A 23466-nucleotide genomic window follows, 5' to 3' on the forward strand; every position below is an offset into this window, starting at 1 on the left:
AGAGCCGGCAATGAGAGATGATCTCATATGTTTACATTTGAGATCATCCCACATTGGACACTGTGATCGAGTGCTAAATGGCTGCTGTGGTTGGCCATTTAGCACGATCTGTGATTGGCTGTGTCCAAGGGACACGGCCAACACAGAATTTCCCCAATGCGCACCCGCTGCGGAACGCAGAGGGGAAGTAAACAGGAGGATGTCCAGGGACGCCCTCCCGGCAATTGGGTGCCGCGCTGTAGCCGTCTTTCGGGTATATCGCGAATGCCTAGTTGTTAAAGAAGTGTTGATATTTTTAAAACTTTTGCTGAATGTGTTGCTGTGTTGGTATCAAATTCTTGTTGCCATTTTTCTACAGTGGTTTTTTTTTTTGGGTCAGCAAGTTTGGTGAGTATTTAAAATATTTGAGACATAAAAGTTGGTTGGTCCAAGGGGAGCAAGTCTTCTGTAGATTGCAATGGTTTAGGCAAAAGCACTACAAAGTGATTTACTTGGCAATATTGCCATAAATTCAAAGAAAATGTGCCCACTCAGGGTTCTTGAATGGAGCATAGAGTGCACCCTGATAACACATCTAATGTCAGTACAGTGAAGCCAAACCAGTTTAGAAAGGCTGAGTCAGATTTTCTTGGAGGGAAATACTTGGATCCAGTAAGAGGTAATAGGGTGCATTTTGAGGCCAGTGAAATTGCTTGTGCAATGAGCCTCACACTTAGAAATTATTGGTAATAATCAGGCATGTATCTGTGGGTAAGGTCCATTAGTGTTGTGGTATCCATACAATTTGATCTAAGGCTGATTTACTATGTGTCATCTCTAAAGGCACCCAACTTTTAAAGAATTACAGGCGTATATTTTTACGTAGTTACACTAGTCCAACTTGGACAAATTAATTATGCATATACCATACCTGGCAAATGCCCCTGGAAACTGGAAATCTGATTGGACGAGGTGGGGAGTGTCACATCACTGCCTCTTCACTACACCTTATTCAATCAGAGAACAATTGGGGGGCGTGACTGGATGTGATCGCGGCTGATTAAGTTTCCTTGGATCTCCGCTATCCTCCTGTTTTTATCTGCCTGGGAGTGTTATTTCACCCGGTCCTCCTATTCAAACAGAAGGGGAAGGCGCCACTGGATCAGCAGCTTAGACCCTGCCTCCGCCATCTTGTCTAGGGTGCAGTCCTCTCAATGCGCCCTGCAGCCAGCAGCGAGAATGGAGCCTGCAGCAGGCAGATCACTATGGACCCCAGGGGCACCTCCACCAGCGGATAACGATGCAGGAGCCATCACTAAGCCTATCCTGGATGTCATCCGCATTTGCAAAGCGGTGCCGATGGTCCACATCGACTACCTGGCTACAGAATTTACCGAGGCATGACAAGATCCAGGGCAGACTGACGATAGCAAGGATCGCATCTCTGAAGTGGATGATTCCACACACTCCCAGAGGACGCAAATCACGGAGCTGCAGGATCTGGTAAGAACGCTCCAAAATCGTGCTGATAATGCCGAGGACAGGCACCACAGGAACAACGAGCGGGTAGTGGGGCTGCCTGAAGGGGCTGAGGTCACGTCATTTTAGTTGAACAATTCTTTAAACAGCTCCTGGCCCTTGAAGACCTTCCCCCAATGTATGTAGTGGAGAGGGTCCCTACTGGCAACCATCCTACTGGCACTCCCCTGCGGCCCTTCCTTGTGCGTTTCCTTAACTACAGGGACATGATTTTGGCCAAAGCCCGGAAGCATCCAGATTTACAGTTTGAGAATGCCAAGACTATGATGTTCCCAGATTTCTCAGCAGAAACTCAAAGGAGACGTCGCTCATTCAATAACATACAGCAAGCAAAAAGACATTACCCTCCATGTTGCACTATCCCTTTCAGAGGACCGTGGTCCAAAAGTTCTCCGGCACATCGACTTTAATGTCATTCCACTGTTTTTCCTGTTCATGGGGTTTCCCTAGGCAACACAAAAGATTCAATAGGAACGGTCGAATTCTCATGAGGCGCGGTTGGGCCTCATGGGTTTTTCTTCTAGTTTAGGGATTAAGCTGTCTACTGGACTTTTTTTGTTTGAGTTTTAGTTCTGGTACAACAGAAGGGATGTTCTTTGGACCAGCTCACCGGCATCACCACCTGTTTTTTTTTTTTTTGCATCGATCGCTACTTAATCATCTTTTGGGTCACACTGCAATTTTATGATACCCTAAACATTTTATTTCTCCTTCTGTCTTTTATCTCTTTGATCTAAGTTTTAATTTTACATGGCTAACAACATATGAATAGTGTCATGGAATGCAAGAGGGTTAAATGACAAATTTAAAAGGGCAGCTATGTTTCAATATCTTAAACCACTCAAACCATATATCGTCATCCTGCAGGAAACACACTTGGATGGAAATAAGGTACTGGCGCTTCGCAGACCCTGGATTCAGAGGGCTCTGCATTCCACATATTCATCTTTTGCCAGAGAGGTCTCCATTCTCCTCAGCAAGGTCATCCCATGTACCATACATTAGATGCTCTCTTTTAATGGAAGTCAATATGTGGTATTGATCTTGGACATTTGTTATTATAAAATAGTTATTGTTAACGTGTACCTACCTCCACCTTTTCAGTCTTAAATGACCTGCTTATCAAATTAGCCACCTACGCTCCTCTTCCCCTGGTGTTGTCAGGTGATTTTAATACCATTCTTGAGGCTGCTCTGAATAATTCAAACCCTAACAGGCCCTTTTGTTAAGTGGTATTCACACCTGTCTAGAACGCATGGTTCCTCAGCCAGGATTGACCTAACTTTTGGCAACCCCCCCCACATTTGCATCTTTACTGCAGGACGCTGCACATTTGGCTGGGAGAATTTCTGATCGTAACCTGCTCTCACTTCTTTTTCCACTTCCAGCCGTACCTGGGAAGGGAACTTGGAAACTTTCTTCAAGTTGGTTGCAGGTTGATCAGGTATCCTCTCATCTCCAAAAGTCTATCTCCTCCTACTGGACTACTAATGTAGACTTAACTGAGCCTCCTGTGGTGTGGGATGCATTTAAGGCAAGAATGTATTTCTGCTATCAAATCGGCACAAAAAGATCATAACTCTGAATTTGTTGCATTACAAGACAAGGAGAGGGAATGTGCGGAGGAAGACAATAAGTCACCATCAGATGCTATTTATACCCCTCTGTTGGAGGCAAGGCATTCTCTCAGTACACGTCTCTTGGCCCAAACAGAGGTTGGGCGCAAGGCTGAGTCTCTTTCACTCAAGGTGACAAGAATGGTACTGTGGGCGGGGGGCGCAACTTGGTGACGAGTCTTCAAGCATACTGACTGAATTTATCCAATATTTTTCTTTACTCTATGCATCCATTCCACCCCATGACCCTGCTGCCCTTGACTCTTTATTGGAGAATCTCACCAACGCTGACAGGGAATCACTAGAAGCCAAAATTATATGGAGATAGAGGCAGCTATCTTTGCCTTTCCACCTCATAAAGCACCAGGTCCGAATGGGTTCCCAGCCGACTTCTATAGGGCCTACGCTGAACTCCTAGCCCCTAGATTGTGCACTTTATTTGCCCAATGCTTCGATCAGCAGACCCTTCCGTCCTCAATGCTAGAGGCTTACATGGTCCTCTCCAAACTAGCTAAAGACCTAACTGAAAGCTCCTGGTATCATCCAATTGCCCTAATAGATCTCAAAATACTTACTAAAGTATTGGCGACTTGGTTGGCAAAAATAGGATTTTTATAACAGCTTAGCTGTAAAATCCTTTTCTTGGAGTACATCATGGGACACAGAGCCACTGAAATAACTGTATGGGTTATATGGCACTTTCAGGTGATGGACACTGGCACACCCTAAACAGGAAGTTCAATTCCCCATATAACCCCTCCCCTTACCGGGAGTACCTCCGTTTTGTAGCAAAGCAATACACGTGTAACCAGAAGGAGGGGAGGGACCTCTGTGTTCTGTGATGTACTCCAAAAAAAAGGATTTTACAGGTAAGCTGTTATAAAAAAATCCTCTTTTCTTTATCGTACTTCACGGGACACAGAGCCACAGTAATAACTGTATGGCATGTACCAGAGCAATGCCACCTGAGGGGAGAGGACACAAACAAAAGTAGGGTGCAATCAGACCTGAGGACCTATATACTGCTACCTGCAGCACACTGCGCCCAAAGGCGATATCCTCATGCCTTCTTACATCCACCTGATAGAATCTGGTGAATGTATGGACCGAAGACCAGGTTGCGGCCTTGCAGATTTGAGCCATGGAGGCTTGGTGATGCACTGCCCACAAAGCACTAACAGCCCTGGTGGAGTGCGCTTTGACCTGAAAAGGTGGAACCTTCTTCTTCAAGCCATAAGCTTGAATAATATACAATGGGAACCTCATTTAATTGGGATTTTTGAGGCAACAAAAGAAAAAAATATTTAAAAGTTAGATAAGTTTTATTTATACAAAAATTGTTAAAAAGTAATTAAACATATGAAAATATACATTTGCAGAGAATAAAAAATGATACACTACAGAAGTGGCAAAAAAATCATATAATCCAACGCGTTTCAAAATGATTAAATTTCTTCTTCAGGGATAAATTTTTGCCATTATCTGAAAGGCACAAAAGTAACATAAGTATACATACATATTTTTTGTTGGTTTTTCAAAAATATATATGTGTAAAGAGGCTTACAGTAATCATGATTGACCCAGCGGATTCTCAGTGTAACACTCCAAAAACCCCCATCCAGCCAGATAACGGTCTTTTATCGCGCAAAGGAGCCCCCAGATATTAATATCCAATGAGAGACGCCAAATGTCCCAAGCAAAAAGAAGACACTGGGGGGGAGGGGAATGTGAAATCTGAAAAAAATATATATATATATACACACACCCATCATCTGTAAGGGAGATAATGCATCCATGGGGAAAAAACAAAAAACAAAAAACAAAACAACACAGCAACAAAAACCAACCTTGTATCGGGAATGTGGGTTTATGTGCCTTCAAATGCGAAAAAAATTCAGTATGCAATAAAGAGGAGAAATTCCCCTTCCTGGAAACAAGAGGAAGAGGAATAAAAATAAATATAAATAAAAAAATAAAAAAAAATAAAAAATAAAAAAATGCAGAATAAATGAAAAACAATACCAGTTGTGTCCTGATATTTTGGTGAACTTGACCCAAAAGGGGGACTGAATCTGGTGTGTAAGGGAGTATATATATATAACTAAATAAAGAATGTTGAAAAAGTATTGTAAGAATGTTGGTAAGTGAATTCATATGAAGGCACTGAAGCCTGAGGGTACAATAAAGAAGTGGAATTAACCCCAAAGGGGAGAGATTCCACTCTTAAATGATTGAAAAAATTATGTGTGAGAAATAAAAACAAAAAACAAAAAACCTACTGGTCATGTGTTCATGGCCAAAAAGCAGCTATATGAAAACGACCCCATAGAGAATAACTAAAAGATATATATATCTCACTCCCCAGATACTGTCCACAAATAGGGAAAAAGGTCTGGAGAGGAGAGGTAACTGAGAATGAAATGTATCAATAAATGGAAAATAGTGATTTGAAGCTTACCATAGTTTTACAGCATATCTCCCACAGATGAGCACAGGTAAGTACAAAGTCTACCAGGGGTCCAGGAGGAAAGAAAGATCCGCCCCGAGCCCAAGCACAAACCCACGGTTGTCCAATCTCAGCAACAAATAGCAGAGAAATGACGCTGGCCCTTTGGGGTTAATTCCACTTCTTTATTGTACCCTCAGGCTTCAGTGCCTTCATATGAATTCACTTACCAACATTCTTACAATACTTTTTCAACATTCTTTATTTAGTTATATATATACTCCCTTACACACCAGATTCAGTCCCCCTTTTGGGTCAAGTTCACCAAAATATCAGGACAACTGGTATTGTTTTTCATTTATTCTGCATTTTTTTATTTTTTATTTATATTTATTTTTATTCCTCTTCCTCTTGTTTCCAGGAAGGGGAATTTCTCTTTATTGCATACTGAATTTTTTCGCATTTGAAGGCACATAAACCCACATTCCCGATACAAGGTTGGTTTTTGTTGCTGTGTTGTTTTGTTTTTTGTTTTTTTTTTTTTCCCCATGGATGCATTATCTCCCTTACAGATGATGGGTGTGTGTATATATATATTTTTTTCAGATTTCACATTCCCCTCCCCCCCAGCGTCTTCTTTTTGCTTGGGACATTTGGCGTCTCTCATTGGATCTTAATATCTGGGGGCTCCTTTGCGCGATAAAAGACCGTTATCTGGCTGGATGGGGGTTTTTGGAGTGTTACACTGAGAATCCGCTGGGTCAATCATGATTACTGTAAGCCTCTTTACACATATTTTTTGTTGGTTTTTCAAAAATATATATGTATGTATACTTATGTTACTTTTGTGCCTTTCAGATAATGGCAAAAATTTATCCCTGAAGAAGAAATTTAATCATTTTGAAACGCGTTGGATTATATGATTTTTTTGCCACTTCTGTAGTGTATCATTTTTTATTCTCTGCAAATGTATATTTTCATATGTTTAATTACTTTTTAACAATTTTTGTATAAATAAAACTTATCTAACTTTTAAATATTTTTTTCTTTTGTTGCCTCAAAAATCCCAATTAAATGAGGTTCCCATTGTATATTGTTCAGGGATGATGGCAACCCTTTCACACTAATCTTTGAGAAGTCTATATTCATTAAGCTTGAATAATTACCTGCCCAATCCATTTGGCAATAGTGGATTTCGTTGCTGCCTGTCCTTTCCTAGGACCTCCAGGCAACACAAACAAAACATCTGTTTTCCGAATCTGAGCAGTCACCTTCAAATCTTGACTGCTCTCACTACATCCAAAGAGTGTAGTGACTTTTCTTCCTTAGAACAGGGTTCTGGAAAAAATGAAGGTAAAACAATATCCTGGTTTATGTGAAAACCTGAAACCACCTTTGGCAGAAAGCTAGGATGAGGACGCAATACTGCTACTCTATCCTTGTGAACGATTAAATATGGCTATTTACAAGAAAGAGCCGCCAACTCTGATACCCTTCTTGTAGACGAAATGGCTACCAGAAAAACTAGCTTCCTTGTCAAAAGGACCAAAGGAATATGTCTTATTGGCTCAAAAGGCTGTTTCTGTAATGCCGACAGAACTAAATTCAAGTCCCAAGGGTTCAGAGGTGCCCTAACCGGTGGATTAAGCCGCGTTCCCCCTGTATAAAGCTTCGGATCAAAGAATGCGAAGCAAGCAGACACTGAAACAATACTGATAAGGCCGAGACCTGTCCCTTGATAGTACTCAAGGCCAGTTTCGTTTCTAGCCCCATTTGCAGAAAGGCAAGAATTCTACCTATGACATACTTCCTAGGATGCCAACCCCTGGATTCACACCAAGAAACATATGCCTTCCAGACTCTATAATAAATGACTCTGGAAACTGGCTACCTTGCATTAACCACTTCCCGCCCGGCCTATAGCAGAATGACAGCCGGGCGGTGGTTCAGTTATCCTGACTGGGCATTATATGATGTCCTTCAGGATAACAGCCGCGGCGGGGCATCCAAATGAATCAAAACAGTGGGGGACGTTACCAGAGAGGGAGACCTCCTTACTAATTGAATGCAAGACATGACCTTCCAAGCTTACTATTTTCGCTTTCTTCGAATACACCATGCGTTTCAGAAACAATTTCATGATACTGTGATACAGCCCTCGAAAGTATATTATCAGAAGAAGGCATATCTAAAACCATATTCGTAGCTTACAATGAGCTGTTTGAAAAGAAAAAACTCCCCCTGCCGTTACATAATGCAGGGAACGATAGGTTTCAGAGGTGCCTGATATTCAAAGGAGGGATAGGGATGATATGTGGGAACAGTATTTCAAACACTTAGTATCGGCAAAGGACAGATTGATTCAATTTAAGTTTCTTCATAGGATTTACTACACTTCTGCCAGAACAGCATACATATATCACACTTTCTCTGCAGAGTGCTGGAGGTGTGTACATTCCCCTGCAAATTTTAAGCATATTTTCTGGATATGTCAATCAGTTCATACGTTCTGGTCCGAAGTGTCATTGTGCTTAACTGAGGTACTTACTGTTTCCCTCCCTGTTTCAGTCCAGGTCTGTCTCTTTGGTCGGGTGGAGGATGTGGTACCCTCTATGGCATTCAGAACCTTACTAAATATTCTACGTGTGAGTGTTTGTTTAGGGGGGAGGGGGAGTTACAAGATAGTCAAGGTTATAGACTAGTTAGTTGGTCTGTTAATCAGGAGGGAGTAGCTTTTGCCTTGTGTGTTGTATTTTTGCCCTGTGTGCCCTGTACAAGTGGCGTTAGTCTTGTGGCCTCCATCACCATTTTTTCCTGTACTTTCTAAATTCTTAATAAATACAAATTTCAAAATAAAAATCAGAGAACGCTTTGCTCTATGCATAGTTACATTGATCTAGCTTGGGCCACTGTAACTATGTAAAAATATACCATGCCTGGAATTCTTTAATCAAAGAACCAAAGACCCAGCAAACAGTACATGAGAATCTCAAACGACAAAGAAAAGAAATTGGCTATAGAAGTACCACATCCATATTATCTATGTACTACAAAAAAAAAAAAAAAAAAACACCTTATTTGGACTTTACCCCTCTCAGATTGACGATATCAGATGAAGGGCTCATTCTTATTGGTCCAGTCAATGACAATTGAGGTAATCTATCTTTAAATTGTCCACTCCTGTGATGTGAACAGCAAAATATTCCTGGACAGGGTTTCTCTGTCCATGAGATGATCAGACTTGCTTCTTCATGGCTGCATGACTAATGGTACCTCCCTGGTGATTGATTTAGGAAAGGTTGGGGAGCAGATTTTTATTTTTTTTTTTAATCCCAAACAAAAACCCTGAAGCATCTGAAAAGCCTTGTGGATGGTTGTAGGCAGGTGGAAGGTCATCTAGATAGCCTGTGACTTGGGTGCTCTGAGTTCTTAAGAGGGCAAGAAGGGGAGCAAGCACCCTTGGTAAAAATCCTAAAATGGGAATATACAGTAGAGCTGCACAATTAATCATTAAAAGATCGCAATCTCGATTCAACACCCCTTACAATCTGTATTGCAGAGTTTCCCAATTCTTTCATGTAACAAGTATAGAGAATTCTACCTCACTCTGGCAGTCTGCCAAGTTTTTAACAACATTGTAACTTTTCCATCTTAGATCAAAGGGATAAAACTTCTGTGTGAATATGCAGGAAGTTTAAACACTTAAAGTCTAAACCTTTTTCTGACACTTGTTTTACAGTTAAAATTTGATTTTTTTGCTAGAAAATTACTTGGAACCCCAAATAATAAAATATATATATATATATATATATATATATATATATATATATATATATATTTATATTTATATTTATTAGCAGAGACCCTAGGGAATAAAATGGCGATTGTTGCAATATTTTATGTCACACTGTATTTGCACAGTGGTCTTTCAAACTAAATTTTTTGGGAAAATACACTTCAATGAATAAAAAAAAAAAAAAAAAACAGTAAAGTTACCCCAATTATTTTGTTTAATATGAAAGATGATGTTACGTCGTGGGAATCGTGATCTATCTACTAAACAAAAAAAAAAATCACGATTCTCATTTTAGCCAGAATCGTGCAGCTCTAATATACAGTACAGATAAACATCTTGGAAGTTAATGGATTCTAAGATCGGCCATACACTGTTCGAATCTCAAACGGTTCCGCAGAAAACCATGTATGGGCAGGCTGATTGAACGCAAGTTGATCGATCAACTTGGGTACAACCAGCTTGTCAGATTTTTCATGTAATTATAATCACTGGGTGTTCTCCTGGTTGGGGCGACTGCCCTAGCAGACCCCATCCCCCCACCGGGAGAAGACAATAGCTCCACTGGAATAATACCGCAATCAATAATGACTGTGTTGATTGGAGATGTGAGCGATTGTTGCAGGAAAGAAACTTGCTCCATCTATGGCCGGCTTTACAGAGTCCTGCAATGTTTGTTCACTCATCCTGAAGAAACTTCTAACACCAATAGTCCTGAATTAACACTGTGATGAGTCCTTATCCCCACACTCCTATTGTATACAGACAGCCTGAACTCAAATATGTGCTTGACTTGAGGGATGAACTGACTGGACATAAAACACTTATTTACCCACACAAGTAATTAACCAAATATTTGAAAAGGTGAAGATAAGTTAAAGCTAGCACACAGGATTATAAAAGAGTACGGATTTTTTTTTTTTTTATTTCATTTTGAAGTCAGAAAGATACAATTTGTCCTGCTCCAAAAACCATAGATTGTTTTTGTACACTCAACCTGGCCTTCAGTAAAATAGATAGGGAAAACAAGCCAACAGGCAATCTGATCACAAGATGGCATTTAGCTTCTTCAGTACACAAATCTATCCATCACAGTAGATGGACTGAAACATGAAAACCCAGCCTGATGTTTACATTTTGGTGCTTGCATTGGTATGGAATTCTAGGATTTCTGGAACTGTAACCATTTAAAAGTAAGCTTTTTTTTTCCCCCTCTTTCTCCAAGTTGGAACTGCAGATAGCCATGTACCAAAAATCACAGTCATATGCTCCAACAGCCAATACCAAAAACATAGTGGGGTCAATTCACTAAGATAGAATGCATGTAGTATTTGCCAAAACACAACAAACTTGTACTATGGCAAAATGTTTACTATACTTTAGAGAAGGGGAGTCAAACTCGCTTTCATCACGGGCCACATCAGCATTATATGTGCCCTAAAAATGCTGGCTACATCTGCAACACTATATAAAAATTTATAAAATGGCCTCCCCCCCCCCCCCCCAAAAAGTAGGTGCAGGAACTCAACCCCCCCTCCCTCCCCCAATCAAACAGCATTGAACAGTGGATGTGGCCAAGCTGTACCAACAGTGGGAGGATCTTAAAAGGGGCAATAAATACCAGAGGTGCTTTATGTGCAACATTAAGGGGTGTGGGCTGTGTACAGAGTGCAGTGTTGAGGAGTGAGCTACATACTGACTACAGGGTTCAGCTCTCTTTCACAGGCTGTCAACATCTCATTTCCACCCCTCAGCTCTGACAACTGCACACATTTACCTCCACAGCCCTTAGCTCTATCCGTTCCAAATTCTTCCTTGCACCTTACCTACCCGGCTTGACTCTATTACCTTCCAGTCATGTAGGTCGATCTGCCTCTCACTCGCAAGGAGATCAGAATCTGTGCACCCGAGCACAGATGGGGACCACAGTGCACATTACCACGTGATATCCCATCCCACGCTGCCTCTACATCTCCCTTGTTCCCACCTTGAGTGCACAGCAACAGGAATCTGTGAGAACCACCGAGAGGAACGTTGTCCTTGTAAACACAGAAGGCTTCCATGCTTACAAGTGACAGTGGTGAGCGAGGAGCAGAGGGTGGGACCAAATTCTGGCTGAAAAAAGCCTTGGGTGTGGGTGCCATATGAAATGGCCTGGTGTGCCCGATTCAGCCCTCAAGCCTTGTGTTCGATAGATATGCCTTAGAGTATAAAGCCTTTTAAGTAGTAAAAGGATTGGTAATGATGTGCAAATGCAGTAGCACCTAGTTACCAGAAAACACTTCAATGAAGTCAGATGAGTGAGAAATAAATTGCAATTGGTTGCCATGCGTTACTACACATCATATAATAATTAAACACATAAGGGTTTTAGGTGTTTGCACTCAGTTGTGCAAAGTTCCTTTCCAGTTTACCACAAGGTAAATGGAGCTCAACTAGAAAGGATTTTAAAACTATGTGGGACACATACAGTATTGAATAGGTGATGGAGTCATCAAGTGGACAGAAAGAATATTTCAATTACAAAAAGATAACCGTATGGAGGTAAAACTGTAAAGTGTCATTCCATTCAAAGTGATATTACTGTTATGGGCAAGTTGTAATAACCACTTGTCAGTTACTTTAAAGTGGAGTTCCACCCAAAAATGGAACTTCCACTTTTTGGAATCCTCCCCCCCTCCGGTGTCACATTTGGCACCTTTCAGGGGGAGGAGGGAGCAGATACCTGTCTAATACAGGTATTTGCTCCCACTTCCTGGCATAGATCACCGCGGCGCTTGCAGTGACCTATGCCACATTCGGCACCTACCCAGTCTTCCCCCGCTGTATTCTGTGAGACACAGAACACAGCAGGGACCTGAGAGGACGCGCAGCGCAACTCGCGCATGCGCAGTAGGGAACCAGGAAGTGAAGCCGCAGGGCCTCACTTCCTTATTGCCTTACTGAGGATGGCGGCGGCGGCAGCAGCAGCCGAGAGCCGAAGGACAGATCGGCTGCCGACATCGCAGGCTCCCCCTGGACAGGTAAGTGTCCATATATTAAAAGTCAGCAGCTGCAGTATTTGTAGCTGCTGGCTTTTAATATTTTTATTTCAGCGGACCTCCACTTTAAGTTAAGATCTTCGCACTTGCATTACCTTAGTGCACCTGCCATAGCTATTCTGATTTAGTAGAATATTAATTTATCTTAGAATGCAGGCGATATAGAAGTATGAACCAGATGTCTATACTTCATGAAGAAATACTGGGGATAAGAACTCTTGAAGTAAAAACTCACTAGGGCACGTGCTTAAAAAAAATAAAATAAAAAAACACACCACGCAACTTGCCAAATTTCACCATACCTAAAATGCCAGTTTTAAAAGTTTAATTAAGGCAACACTTTATTTGTTTTTCACAGAGTGAAGAGGGATTAGAACACCCATTAGGTTTCTATGGCCGTCTGTGCTACCGTTATAGAGAGGGTGAATCTCCCTTTGTACTGTTTACCATTAACATTGAAAGTGAAAATAAGAGAATCCCCAATTTTGGGATGTCCCCAGAAAAATAATAGAGGGGGAATCTGCCAATGGGGACACCGATTCTGATCACCGGGGGGTGGGGGGTGGTGGGTCAAGGGATTCCCTTCATTTGCAGGGATTTCGTCCCACTTCCTGCTTTGGCTATGGGAAAGGAAGTAAGGAAGTGAAGGCAAATCTCCCAACGGGACACATATGGGGACAAAAAAAAACAAACACCTGACAGTTAAAATCCTTCCTTACTCTATCCAAAATGAGAAAGAAAAAAAAATTTGTCTATAGTGCTACTTTAAGTGAACCCAATATTGCAATGCTTCACATTAATGATTAAAAAAATGCATATCTTAGTTATGAATTGCTTGCTCCATATGCCCCCACAGTTCCCTTATAAAAAGGGGACATTGCTAAAAACATGGCACAATAGATAGATAACAGTATCTTCCAAAGATTGTGCACTGGACAATCTTCCGAGTCATCCATGTATTCATAATTCAAATTTTTTAAAATTAAAAACGGTAACCCTTTTGGGGACTGGTCGTTCTAAAGCAGAGTTACTTTGCACGTTTGTACTTTACAATTCTGTGTATTTTCTTTAGCCCTTGTGTCGAGCATGAAGGAAAATCCTCCTTGTAGAAAGTCCGATATCCTGGAATAAGAGATGAATTGCAGGCGATTCCAAGCTTTCCATGATCACAGTATAGCCTGCACAGCAACAGAACTTTTGTTCCTGCACATAAAAAGTCAGATAATAAAATAGGCATTTATGGGAGCAAGCCTGGTTAATGAGACTATTGGACGCCACTTACTAAATGATAGTGCATCAGTGTGCCAGTTGAACCATTTTATATTGTGTTTTTTTTTTTTTTCTTCTTTGTTAAATTCTTACATCCAGCTTTTCTGTGATGCAGCAATACAAATATAGTCCAGAGATATGTCCCAGATAGAATGCAAGAAACAACCAAGGTGACATCAAGATATAGCATAGGACATGTCCCGTTGTGCTTAGGGGCAACAGGTCTCCCCGACAGGTCTCCCAAGCAAATGGTAGGGGAAGGCACTTGGGTTATAGCATTACTATCCCGTTTCTGGGTGGGGGCTGTAACTGGCATAGTCACTTTGCTCACTGGCAGTCTTGCTGGTTTAGCGAATTATAACACTGTTCACAGAGATCTACAAGTAGTCTGAAGTGTAAATTATTTACCTGTTCTTTGCAATGAAGAGGTCAGGTTTTGTTTTTTTTGTTTTTTTATAAACAGGTTTGCCAAACTTAGCACTGTATTCATTTTCACACAGTGCAATTGACTGCCTTCCCTGGCATTGATTAGAGTTGGGCAAGTTATAACAGTTTGTATACGGATGCTGCATTTTCTAAGGAACACCGATATTGCCCTCCATGTCCACCGCCAGAGATGCTGCATGCATTTGGTTTCAGTTCAAGTCAAATCTTGGATAGAGAGTCAATAGACCTAAGGTGCATATATGTATATCTGATAGTGTGACTGGCAGAATGGCTATACTGAATACAGCTCAACAGCACATCATGACTTGATAAGAGGCACCAGGTTTCTTGGACAGTGTTAAAAAGGCAACATCCGATATGCAGTCCATACACTGTATAAAAGTACATTTGCAATTGAAGGAGATCTGGCACAAGTGGGAGACCCTCTCTGCCCAGAAGCAGGTGAGTGAGGCTTGGTCCCATTGGGTGCATTGCTGCAGTGGCTTTATCAGAGTAGGAGCTCAGGTCCTAGTGTTCACATCCACACTTTGGTCCGATATGAGGTCAGCTGAGGGATCACATTGCTGCGGAGTCTATCTGTACATACAGCTGCCGGACGCCAGCCTGTAAAACAGAGAAATCAGTTACAACTTCATTAATATGGGGAGGGGGTTGTTCTATAGTTCATGTAGGGAACTAAAGACTAAAAAACAATGTTTATGATAGGGCTGCAACTAATGATTATTTTCATAATCGATTAGTTGGCCAATTATTGTTTCGATTAATCGGTTAATAATCTTAAAAAAAAAAAAAAAGGTGTGGTGTATAATTTAATTAATATGTAAAGTTTAAAAAAAAGGCAATTTATTCGTAAATATCTCTATGCAGTGGTAAATACAAATAACCAACTATATGGTAAGAGAGCAAAATATCTAATCCACTCTGAGAATAACAGACAGAAGAGATATACTGTATATACTATTAGAGGAGATATACTGTATAAACTGTTAGAGAAGAGATATACTGTACATGCTTTTAGAGGAGAGATATACTGTATATGCTATTAAAGGGTGAATCTGATAAATATCATCAGACTCAGAGATCAAATGTCTTCCTTCAAAAAAAATTTCACTTTAACCTCCCTGGCGGTTTTCCCGAGTGTGGCTCGGGGTTAAAATTCAGTACCATTAGCGGTAACCCCGAGCCACACTCGGGATCGCATTGCAGGATCCTGGGGCGGCGTTACTTACCTTGTCCCCGGGATCCTGCGATGTCCCCCGCAGTGTCCGAGGGCTCCGTCCTCCTCCGAAGCCTCTCCGTGCCAGGCTCCGTTCCCTGCGAGCGGCGCGACGCACGGGGGGCGGAGCCTGGCGGCAAATTCAAAAAACTGTCAAAATCATAACACATACAGTACTGTAATCTTCCAGATTACAGTACTGTATGAAATGATTTCACATCCCTTTTGTACCCAGTGCTCTGGCCCATGCCCTGCATGCAGTTTTACATGATATACACTGTTCTTTCTGCCTGGAAACTGGAGATTGTCCATAGCAACCAAAAAGTGTCCCTTTACGTCAAAAGTGGCTTTAGACCAGCTAGAAAACAGCGATAATAAATTAGAACACTTGCAGAATTGAGCGATAGTGAATTGTGGGGAAATTTATTTTATTACTATTTTTTTTAATTTTTTTAAATTATTTATTTTTATTTATTATATTATCATTTATGTTTTTGTGTTTCAAACTTTATCATACCCGGGATATCTACTAGACTCTGGTTTGGACAGATTTAAGTGTGTTATTGTTAAGATTTACAGACCTACAATATAAAACGCCAAATTTCCATGCAAAATAATTGTACCGCTTTCAGCACCTAAAATTCGAAATAATCATACCACCAGGGAGGTTAAGAACATTCATTCGATTTTCTAATCGTTGGTGGGGGTCAAATCGACGTTCATTATCAACCACAGTGATGGGAAAATTTGGAAATAGAAAACTTCTTGGTCAAAGGAATTTTCAGACAGTGTATGTGGTTTTCGTTCATAAATTACATTCATTTTAAAACCAGAATGTGAAAAACAAGTGAAAATTTTAAACAACATTCTTTCATTCAGCGAATGTACAAAGATTTTTTGTCTGAATATTCTCGTCTGAAAATTGATCCGTGTGGCCAGCATAAGGCTCGCTACACACCTATACAGTTTGCTTTTGATCTGTTTCTGCTGTGCTCTTTGCTGTGTGTTTTGATTTTTGCGCACGTGATTTTGCGGCGATTTGCATTTTTGCTTTTTTTGGCCATTTTGTTGTTGGCCAGATAAAAGAACACAAATTGCTGCAAAAACACATTAAATCCTTTTCTGCAGCTTCTCCATTGAAGTATATTGAACCAAAAAAGCACAGTTTTTGCGTTAAAAAAAAGACCCCGACCCTTTCCAAATACACAGCGGCTGAAAAAAGCATAGATGTGAACGTGTCCAATGGGAAACCATGTTAATGAACTGCAGTGCGCTTCTGCAAAAAAAGCACCAAAAAACACATAGATGTGAACCAGGTCTAAGATGTTTAGTAACATAATGGGGTTAAAAAAACTAAAATTAGCCCTTTATAGTACAAAAAAAAAGCAAATAATCACTACTGTAAGGGGTTCATTTTTTACCGATTAATCGATTATGAAAATAGTAATCGATTAATTTCATAATCGATTAATCGATTAGTTGTTTCAGCCCTAGTTTATGATTTCAGTGCAGCAAAGCCAGATTCACTATAGTTCAGCAACAATAGTAGTTTTTTTTTTTTTTTATGCACTCACCGAACAGATAAAACATTTCCAATAGTATTTAAATTAATGCCCACACACACACCGCACATATGCATTGCAGAGCAGCTGATGTTTATGTGCCAAGAGCATGCTTCCAGCTCAAAGAATGAGTGGCAAAGATAGCTCTCCGTCTGGACTAAAAATCAGTAGCCAACGGGACCAACTTCTGATCATGTGACCACTTAAACCTTTTTATTATTACTCTATGGAGATTGGAAGCCCCCCAAAAGCTTGCTGACTTTGTATAAGATTTGTGAGGACTTTGTTCATAAATGCTCAATTCTGGAATAGCTCGCCCTAACAAGAGAACCAACATAAAAGTGGAGGATAATGACCTGCCTTTAACCACTTAAGCCCCGGATCATTTGGCTGGCCAAAGACCAGAGCACTTTTTGCGATTCGGCACTGCGTCGCTTTAACTGACAATTGCGCGGTCGTGCGACGTGGCTCCCAAACAAAATTGACATCCTTTTTTTCCCCACAAATAGAGCTTTCTTTTGGTGGTATTTGATCACCTCTGCGGTTTTTATTTTTTGTGCTATAAAACAAAAAAAAGCGACAATTTAAAAAAAAAAAAAAAAAAAAAAAAAACTATATTTTTTATTTTGCTATAATAAATATCTCCAAAACATAAAAAAAAGTTTTTTTTCCCCCCTCAGTTTAGGCCAATACGTATTCTTCTACATTTTATTTTTTTTTACCAAAAATAACACAAAACAATCGCAATAAGCGTTTATTGATTGGTTTGCGCAAAAGTTATAGCGTCTACAAAATAGGGGATAGTTTTATGGCATTTTTATTAATAATTTTTTTTTTTACTAGTAATGGTGGCGATCAGCGTTTATCGTGACTGCGACATTATGGCGGACAGATCGGACACTTTTAGTGCCATTTTGGGACCATTCACATTTATACAGCAATCAGTGCGATTAAAAATGCATTGATTACTGTGTAAATGTGACTGACAGTAAAGGGGTTAACCAGGAGGGGGAGCTGCAGGGGTTCAGTGTGTCCTAGGGATGCGTTTTAACTGTAGGGGACAGGGGCTACGTATGACGCGACACTGATCACCGCTACCGATCACAGGGAGTTGTGATCAGTGTCATTAGGCAGAACGGGGAATAGCTTGTTAACATTAGCATTTCCATGTTCTTCCTCTCCGTGAGACGATCGCGGGTATCCCCGCGGACATCTAGTCCACGGGACCCGCGATTACACTCACGGAGCTCCCGGCGTGCGCACGCCCGCAAGACACTTCTTAAAAGGGCAACGTACAGGTACGTTATTCTGTCTGTACGTGTCTTTCTGCCGCAGTATTTGTGTGTGAAGCAGTCGGGAAGCGGTTAAAGGCCCCAAGCTGTAATAAGCAGTTGGAAATGTTTTCTAGAGCTGTCTCATCGGAGGGTCCCTGCCCTGCATCTGATTCTGGCTGTGACTTTGCTTTGTCAAACCATGTCTGACTGGTCAAAATCCCTTAAAAGCATGTAGACACTACTGCATTTGACCCCAAGCTTGTTGACAGTGAGGACCAGGTGGCTTCATCAAGTGGCGTTCCACCCGTTTAGTTGTACACTTTTTGTAGCTGCTGACTTTTAATAAACAGATACTCACCTGTCCCGCGGTCCAGCGATGCGGCCGCCTGGAGCCCCGCTCCTCTCCCCCTCCTCTTCAGGGCGCCATCATAGCAAATGTGGGCACCCGGCCATGACAGCTTACGGCTTCTCGGCAGGCAAGCACTGCGCTCTGCTATTGGCCAGGCAATCTTCTGGGACCTGTGACATGTCCAAGAAGATTGCAGGGAGGGACCGCCTAGGCAGCCAAGAAGGGGAAGGAGAAAGTGGGACAGGAAGTCGTCCCCCCTCCCCCCAAAAGAACCAAACAAATAAAAGTACTCACCCCCCAAAAAAAGTTACATGCGAAATGTGCTTAAAGCAGACGTTCCACTTTTGGGTGGAACTCCACTTTAAATTTTAGCTTGGACAGTCTACAATTCTCATGTCTGCCACCTGTTTGTGCATAAGAGTAGAACACTTTGGCGAGGAGTTCTGCACTGCAAAACCATTGCGCAAGAAGCTTTTGATCCACATGTCCTTCAAGGGACTGGCTGCCCCAGCTTTAATTAATTGATTCATAGACATTCAGCAAGAGAAGTCAAAACATCTGGACTGCATAACTGCAAGAACTAGCATTCTCAGATAAGCGATGGCAGTCCCCCACCTCGCTCATTTCAGGCCACTGTCATCTAAGGTTGCCCCATTAACAAACAGATGTCTACAAAACATCTAGGAGGTAAAATAAACTCTACAGGCATTATTCTCTTTAATACCAACACCACTCTATTGCAGACTAGACACCATCTTTTTGTTCCGCACTGTTCTTTAACAGCTAATCGGCTTTGTATGCTACTACATACTACTTGAATGTTGCTTTAGAACCAGATGACAATCAAAGCATAAACTATTAATATTGGGAAACAAAGCAAAATAAAATGTTCAGGGAGACAATATGAAGAAGCTCCTACCTGTGTGAAAATATTATGAGTTTGACTGAGAATCCAGCGGGTATCAGCCTCAGGTCCCACTACCAGCTTCAGAGTACCAACATAAACGTCTGTGCACAGCGTCCAGAAATGTGGGTCATGAAGGTGGTAAACACCCTGCAACTGTTGCACCTATAGGAGATAATATCCAGTATAAGCAAAGCAGTTTATGGAGGAGTTTACTCAAACTAAAAGCAGGATATGGTTTTAACAAGACGAGCTGCTAGACCTGATAAATACAGCGCATTAAAGTGATAAAGTTATTTTTTTCTGGTTTTGCACAGAGCAGCCATGGTCCTCTTCTCTGGTCTCACACCGGCGTTCCTTGCTCCTCCCTCCTCCCTTCTCCCCCTTGACCAAGGGCCCCAATAGCAAGCCGCTTGCTATTGGGGGGGGGGCTGATGTGTGCTTGCTCCCAAGCCCCGCTCTATGCGCCCATAAGACACACAGAGCCACAGCTTGGCCCTGTCTCCTGCTTTCCTCATTGGCTCACTGGCTGTGATTGACAGCAGTGGGAGTTGATAGCCAATGAGGAGCGAGAGACCCAGGACAGGCTCCTGTGCACATGGCTGGATTGAGAGGGGGCTCAGGTGAGTATTTGGGGGCTGTTTAAGAGAGATTTAACTTTAACCAATGACATCAGTGCACTCTGTATTTAGTAACAGAAAACAGAAACTCCGCACTTAGGACTACAAAAGAAAAGAAAAAAAAAATAGGTATGCAGCCTCCCCTGATAGACCCACAAGGGGGCTAGTATTTATAAATAAAATAAAGAATGGGGTGAATGGCGTTCCCTAATTGGGGGGTATGTGAACTGTATGCGCAACACCAGTGCTACCAAACCCACTATAATGATTTACACATTATGTAATAACCCCCTGTAAAAGTATATCTATATCCAAACAAGATTAATCAATTCTGAAAGATAGTGATCAATTGTGCCATAAAATATAAGATGAAAAATAACGTGTAAAATTGAGTGATATAAGGTTATATGCAGTGCTAGGCATATGTGCAATGCTGTGCCAATCTATTACAAAATGTGCATCATATCAAGTCCAGTATGATGGATCAAATTTTTTTTTTTTTTCAGTAAAAAAAAAAAAAAAAAAAAAAAAAAAAAAGTGAAAACTCTGCAATTTTCCAAAAAATTGTTGTATCAAAAAAAGTTCAAGAAAAGTTCAAACAGTCTGGTGACTCTTGTGCTCCCCCTATGGCTCCCCACTCACCAGCTCCTTATACCCCTACAGGGGTGACAGGCAAAATGGAACATCATAGGTAGTCTTCATAGAGGTTTCCTGTGGTCCCTCTAGCAATGGCTCGTGCTTCCACTAAACCAGGACATCCGGATCAGTCAACCGCACATCACAGCCTCTGCCACCATATCCAGAAAAGGGATCTTCAGGGATGAGTCCTTTCCTTTTCAATCTACAGCCAATGTAATTTTCTGAGAATACATTGCAATATGGCTACCTGGAGTTTTCTGTACACAGAGTGTGTACTAACCATTCCCCAGAAACCTAAATTTCCTGGGGAATGGTCAGTACACACTCTGTGTACAGAAAACATGTGTTTTCTGTACACAGAGCACATTTTGTAATAGATTGGCACAGCATTGCACATATGCCTAGCACTGCATATAACCTTATATCACTCAGTTTTACACATTGTTATTTTTCATCTTATATTTTATGGCACAATTGATCACTATCTTTCAGAACTGATTGATTTGTTTGGATATAGATATACTTTTACAGGGGGTTATTACATAATGTGTAAATCATTATAGTGGGTTTGGTAGCACTGGTGTTGCGCATACTGTTCACATACTCCCCAATTAGGGAGCGCCATTCACCCCATTCTTCACTCTGCATTCAGGGATGCATGATAATACGATCATAACTATTGGATGAATTTTCACGCAAGTCACAAATTCTGCATTTGCGAATAGTACAAGCACTGAGCACTTTATCGTACTGGACTTTCATACATTACAAAGTTGGATGGTTTTTACACTTTTTTATTTATTTTAAACTGAGGTCAATTATTGGTGATAGCGCTGCGCCCACGTGGAGTTTTAGTTTATCAGAGTACAGCAGCAGCTGGGTTCACTTATTTAAATCATTTTGTAGGCAGGTGTGTAATAATGCTTCAAAAAGATGAAAACTGCCCTGCTAGGCGAGATATGCAAAATACGCAGTAACACATACTCAAGACTGACAACAGGACTATGCCTTTTTTCCCAGCAAAGTTTCTGCTGCTGAGAAACAGATCGCGTTTTGGTATCAGAAAGCAGATCAAGAGAAATTGCATGCGGAAGAATAATATCAGAATCATCAGCCTTCCATAAGGGGCAGAGGGCCAAAACCTGGGTGTATTTGTGGAGAAATGGCTACCATATACATTTCCCAATGTCAACTTCTCTAATGCACATACAGTGAAAAGGGCCTCTGTTGTCAGCTCTGTATGGGGCTTCAGAGAAAAGGCAGAGAAAGTTGACCCAATTAGTGTAGTAGGCAGGGACAGGTAGACAACATCCTGCCCACTGATTTGGTGGGGTGTCCCACCACCTGCACAGAACTTATAGGGCCAGGTATAGACAGCCTGCTGGGGTGCTTGGCCACATAAGCAGGAAATGTCTCACTGCTGGCAATTAGCAGGCCTGCTTTTTGCTTTATTACAAGCGTTAACAGATACAGCAAAAACAGACTCTAGTTTAAAGATCTCCAAACTGTGGCGGGGGGGGGGGGTTGGATGCGGCCTGTTCCTTGCCTTTATCCGGCCTTCTCCTCCAAATGATACAAGGCTATTATGCCAACTGGCAACAATGGGACACCATTTCTCCCACTCACTGCCACCAACAACGGAGCACCATTTCTCCCCCCCTAATACCAAAACGTGGCATTGTTTACACTTACTGATGTCAAGAAATATTTCAGTTCTGCTGGCCACAGTCTGACCCCCCCTAAAGTCTGAAGGTCAATAAACTGGCCAACTGTACTCTAGACTGTAGCTATAGTCTACATGCAGCTACACCGGCACATAAATGTACATGTCATGAGATCAGCCTCCAGTTCTGCAGTGTTTTATGAGAGGATGACAGACCTCATGTAGTTACAAAAGCAGAAGATTTAATAACTGTTAAATATTCATTAACATAATTGGACTAAAGGATCGCGTATATATGACAGGAGCTCTGCTGTAAGAAAAGCTCACAAAGTGTGTAAAACATACCCTCTGGTAACACTCAGGAAGCACGTAATCCAAAGCAGGAGGAGTTCTTTGCATCAGAATACCAATCGACTGTTTAAGTAAAGGTATAACACTGAAAAGAAAAAAAAAAAAAAAAAAAAAAAAAAAAAAAAAGTAATCATGGTTATTCCAGAGAAGAACATAAAAACATTGTTTTGAAGACGACAGCTTTTTTTTTTTTTTTTTTTAAAACAGAAGGGAGGAAAAAATAGAATTGCTACACAAGTTGTTTTGTAGTTTGTTATTAAAACACTTCTCCTTTTCAACATGTCGCCAGCTCTAAACTTAAGGATCTAAAAATCTGTAAATTTGGCAGGTGAAACTTTAGTTCAAGGATAGGTAGCAGAGGAAGTTGTGCCTATATCAGTAGGCCACACAACCTTTTCTCAGCTCAAAATCACCACTTACCACAAATATTTATGCCTTCCCTAGCATGCATCACTGGCAATAAAACCTCTCACCAACCGGCTAGAGGAAATAAACAATAAAAACAAACAAAAAAAACAACCTTTGTCTGCGGGAGAACACTATACAGCAACAGGCAGAAGCAAATTGTCCTAACTCAGAGGAAGCCCAAAGAACATAGAGAGAACAACAAATCAGAGCGCAGGCCAACTATGGTCTAGAGGCCATCTAAGTTTAAACTATAGACATTCAAGCTTAAAAAAGGGGTTGTAAACCCTTTTTTTTTTTTTTTAAAAACAACAATCATGTCATACTTTCAACCACTGTGCAGTTCGTTTTGC

General features: G+C 41.2%; 1 protein-coding gene across 1 annotated transcript in view; it reads right to left on the bottom strand.

Moving 5' to 3' along the window:
- Window positions 1-10267: 10267 nt before the first annotated feature.
- Window positions 10268-23466, bottom strand: part of SLC30A7 (solute carrier family 30 member 7) — a 65613-nt gene continuing 52414 nt past the window's right edge. The window contains exons 9-11 of the mRNA XM_073593028.1: window positions 22703-22793; window positions 19451-19600; window positions 10268-14733 (exon numbers count right to left, since the gene is read on the bottom strand). Of these exons, the coding sequence (XP_073449129.1) occupies window positions 14686-14733; window positions 19451-19600; window positions 22703-22793 (289 nt within the window). The 3' untranslated portion in view covers window positions 10268-14685. The remainder of the gene's footprint in view (window positions 14734-19450; window positions 19601-22702; window positions 22794-23466) is intronic.

The sequence above is a fragment of the Aquarana catesbeiana genome, linkage group LG07 (genome assembly GCF_042186555.1).
Source record: "Aquarana catesbeiana isolate 2022-GZ linkage group LG07, ASM4218655v1, whole genome shotgun sequence".
Lineage (NCBI taxonomy): Eukaryota > Metazoa > Chordata > Amphibia > Anura > Ranidae > Aquarana > Aquarana catesbeiana.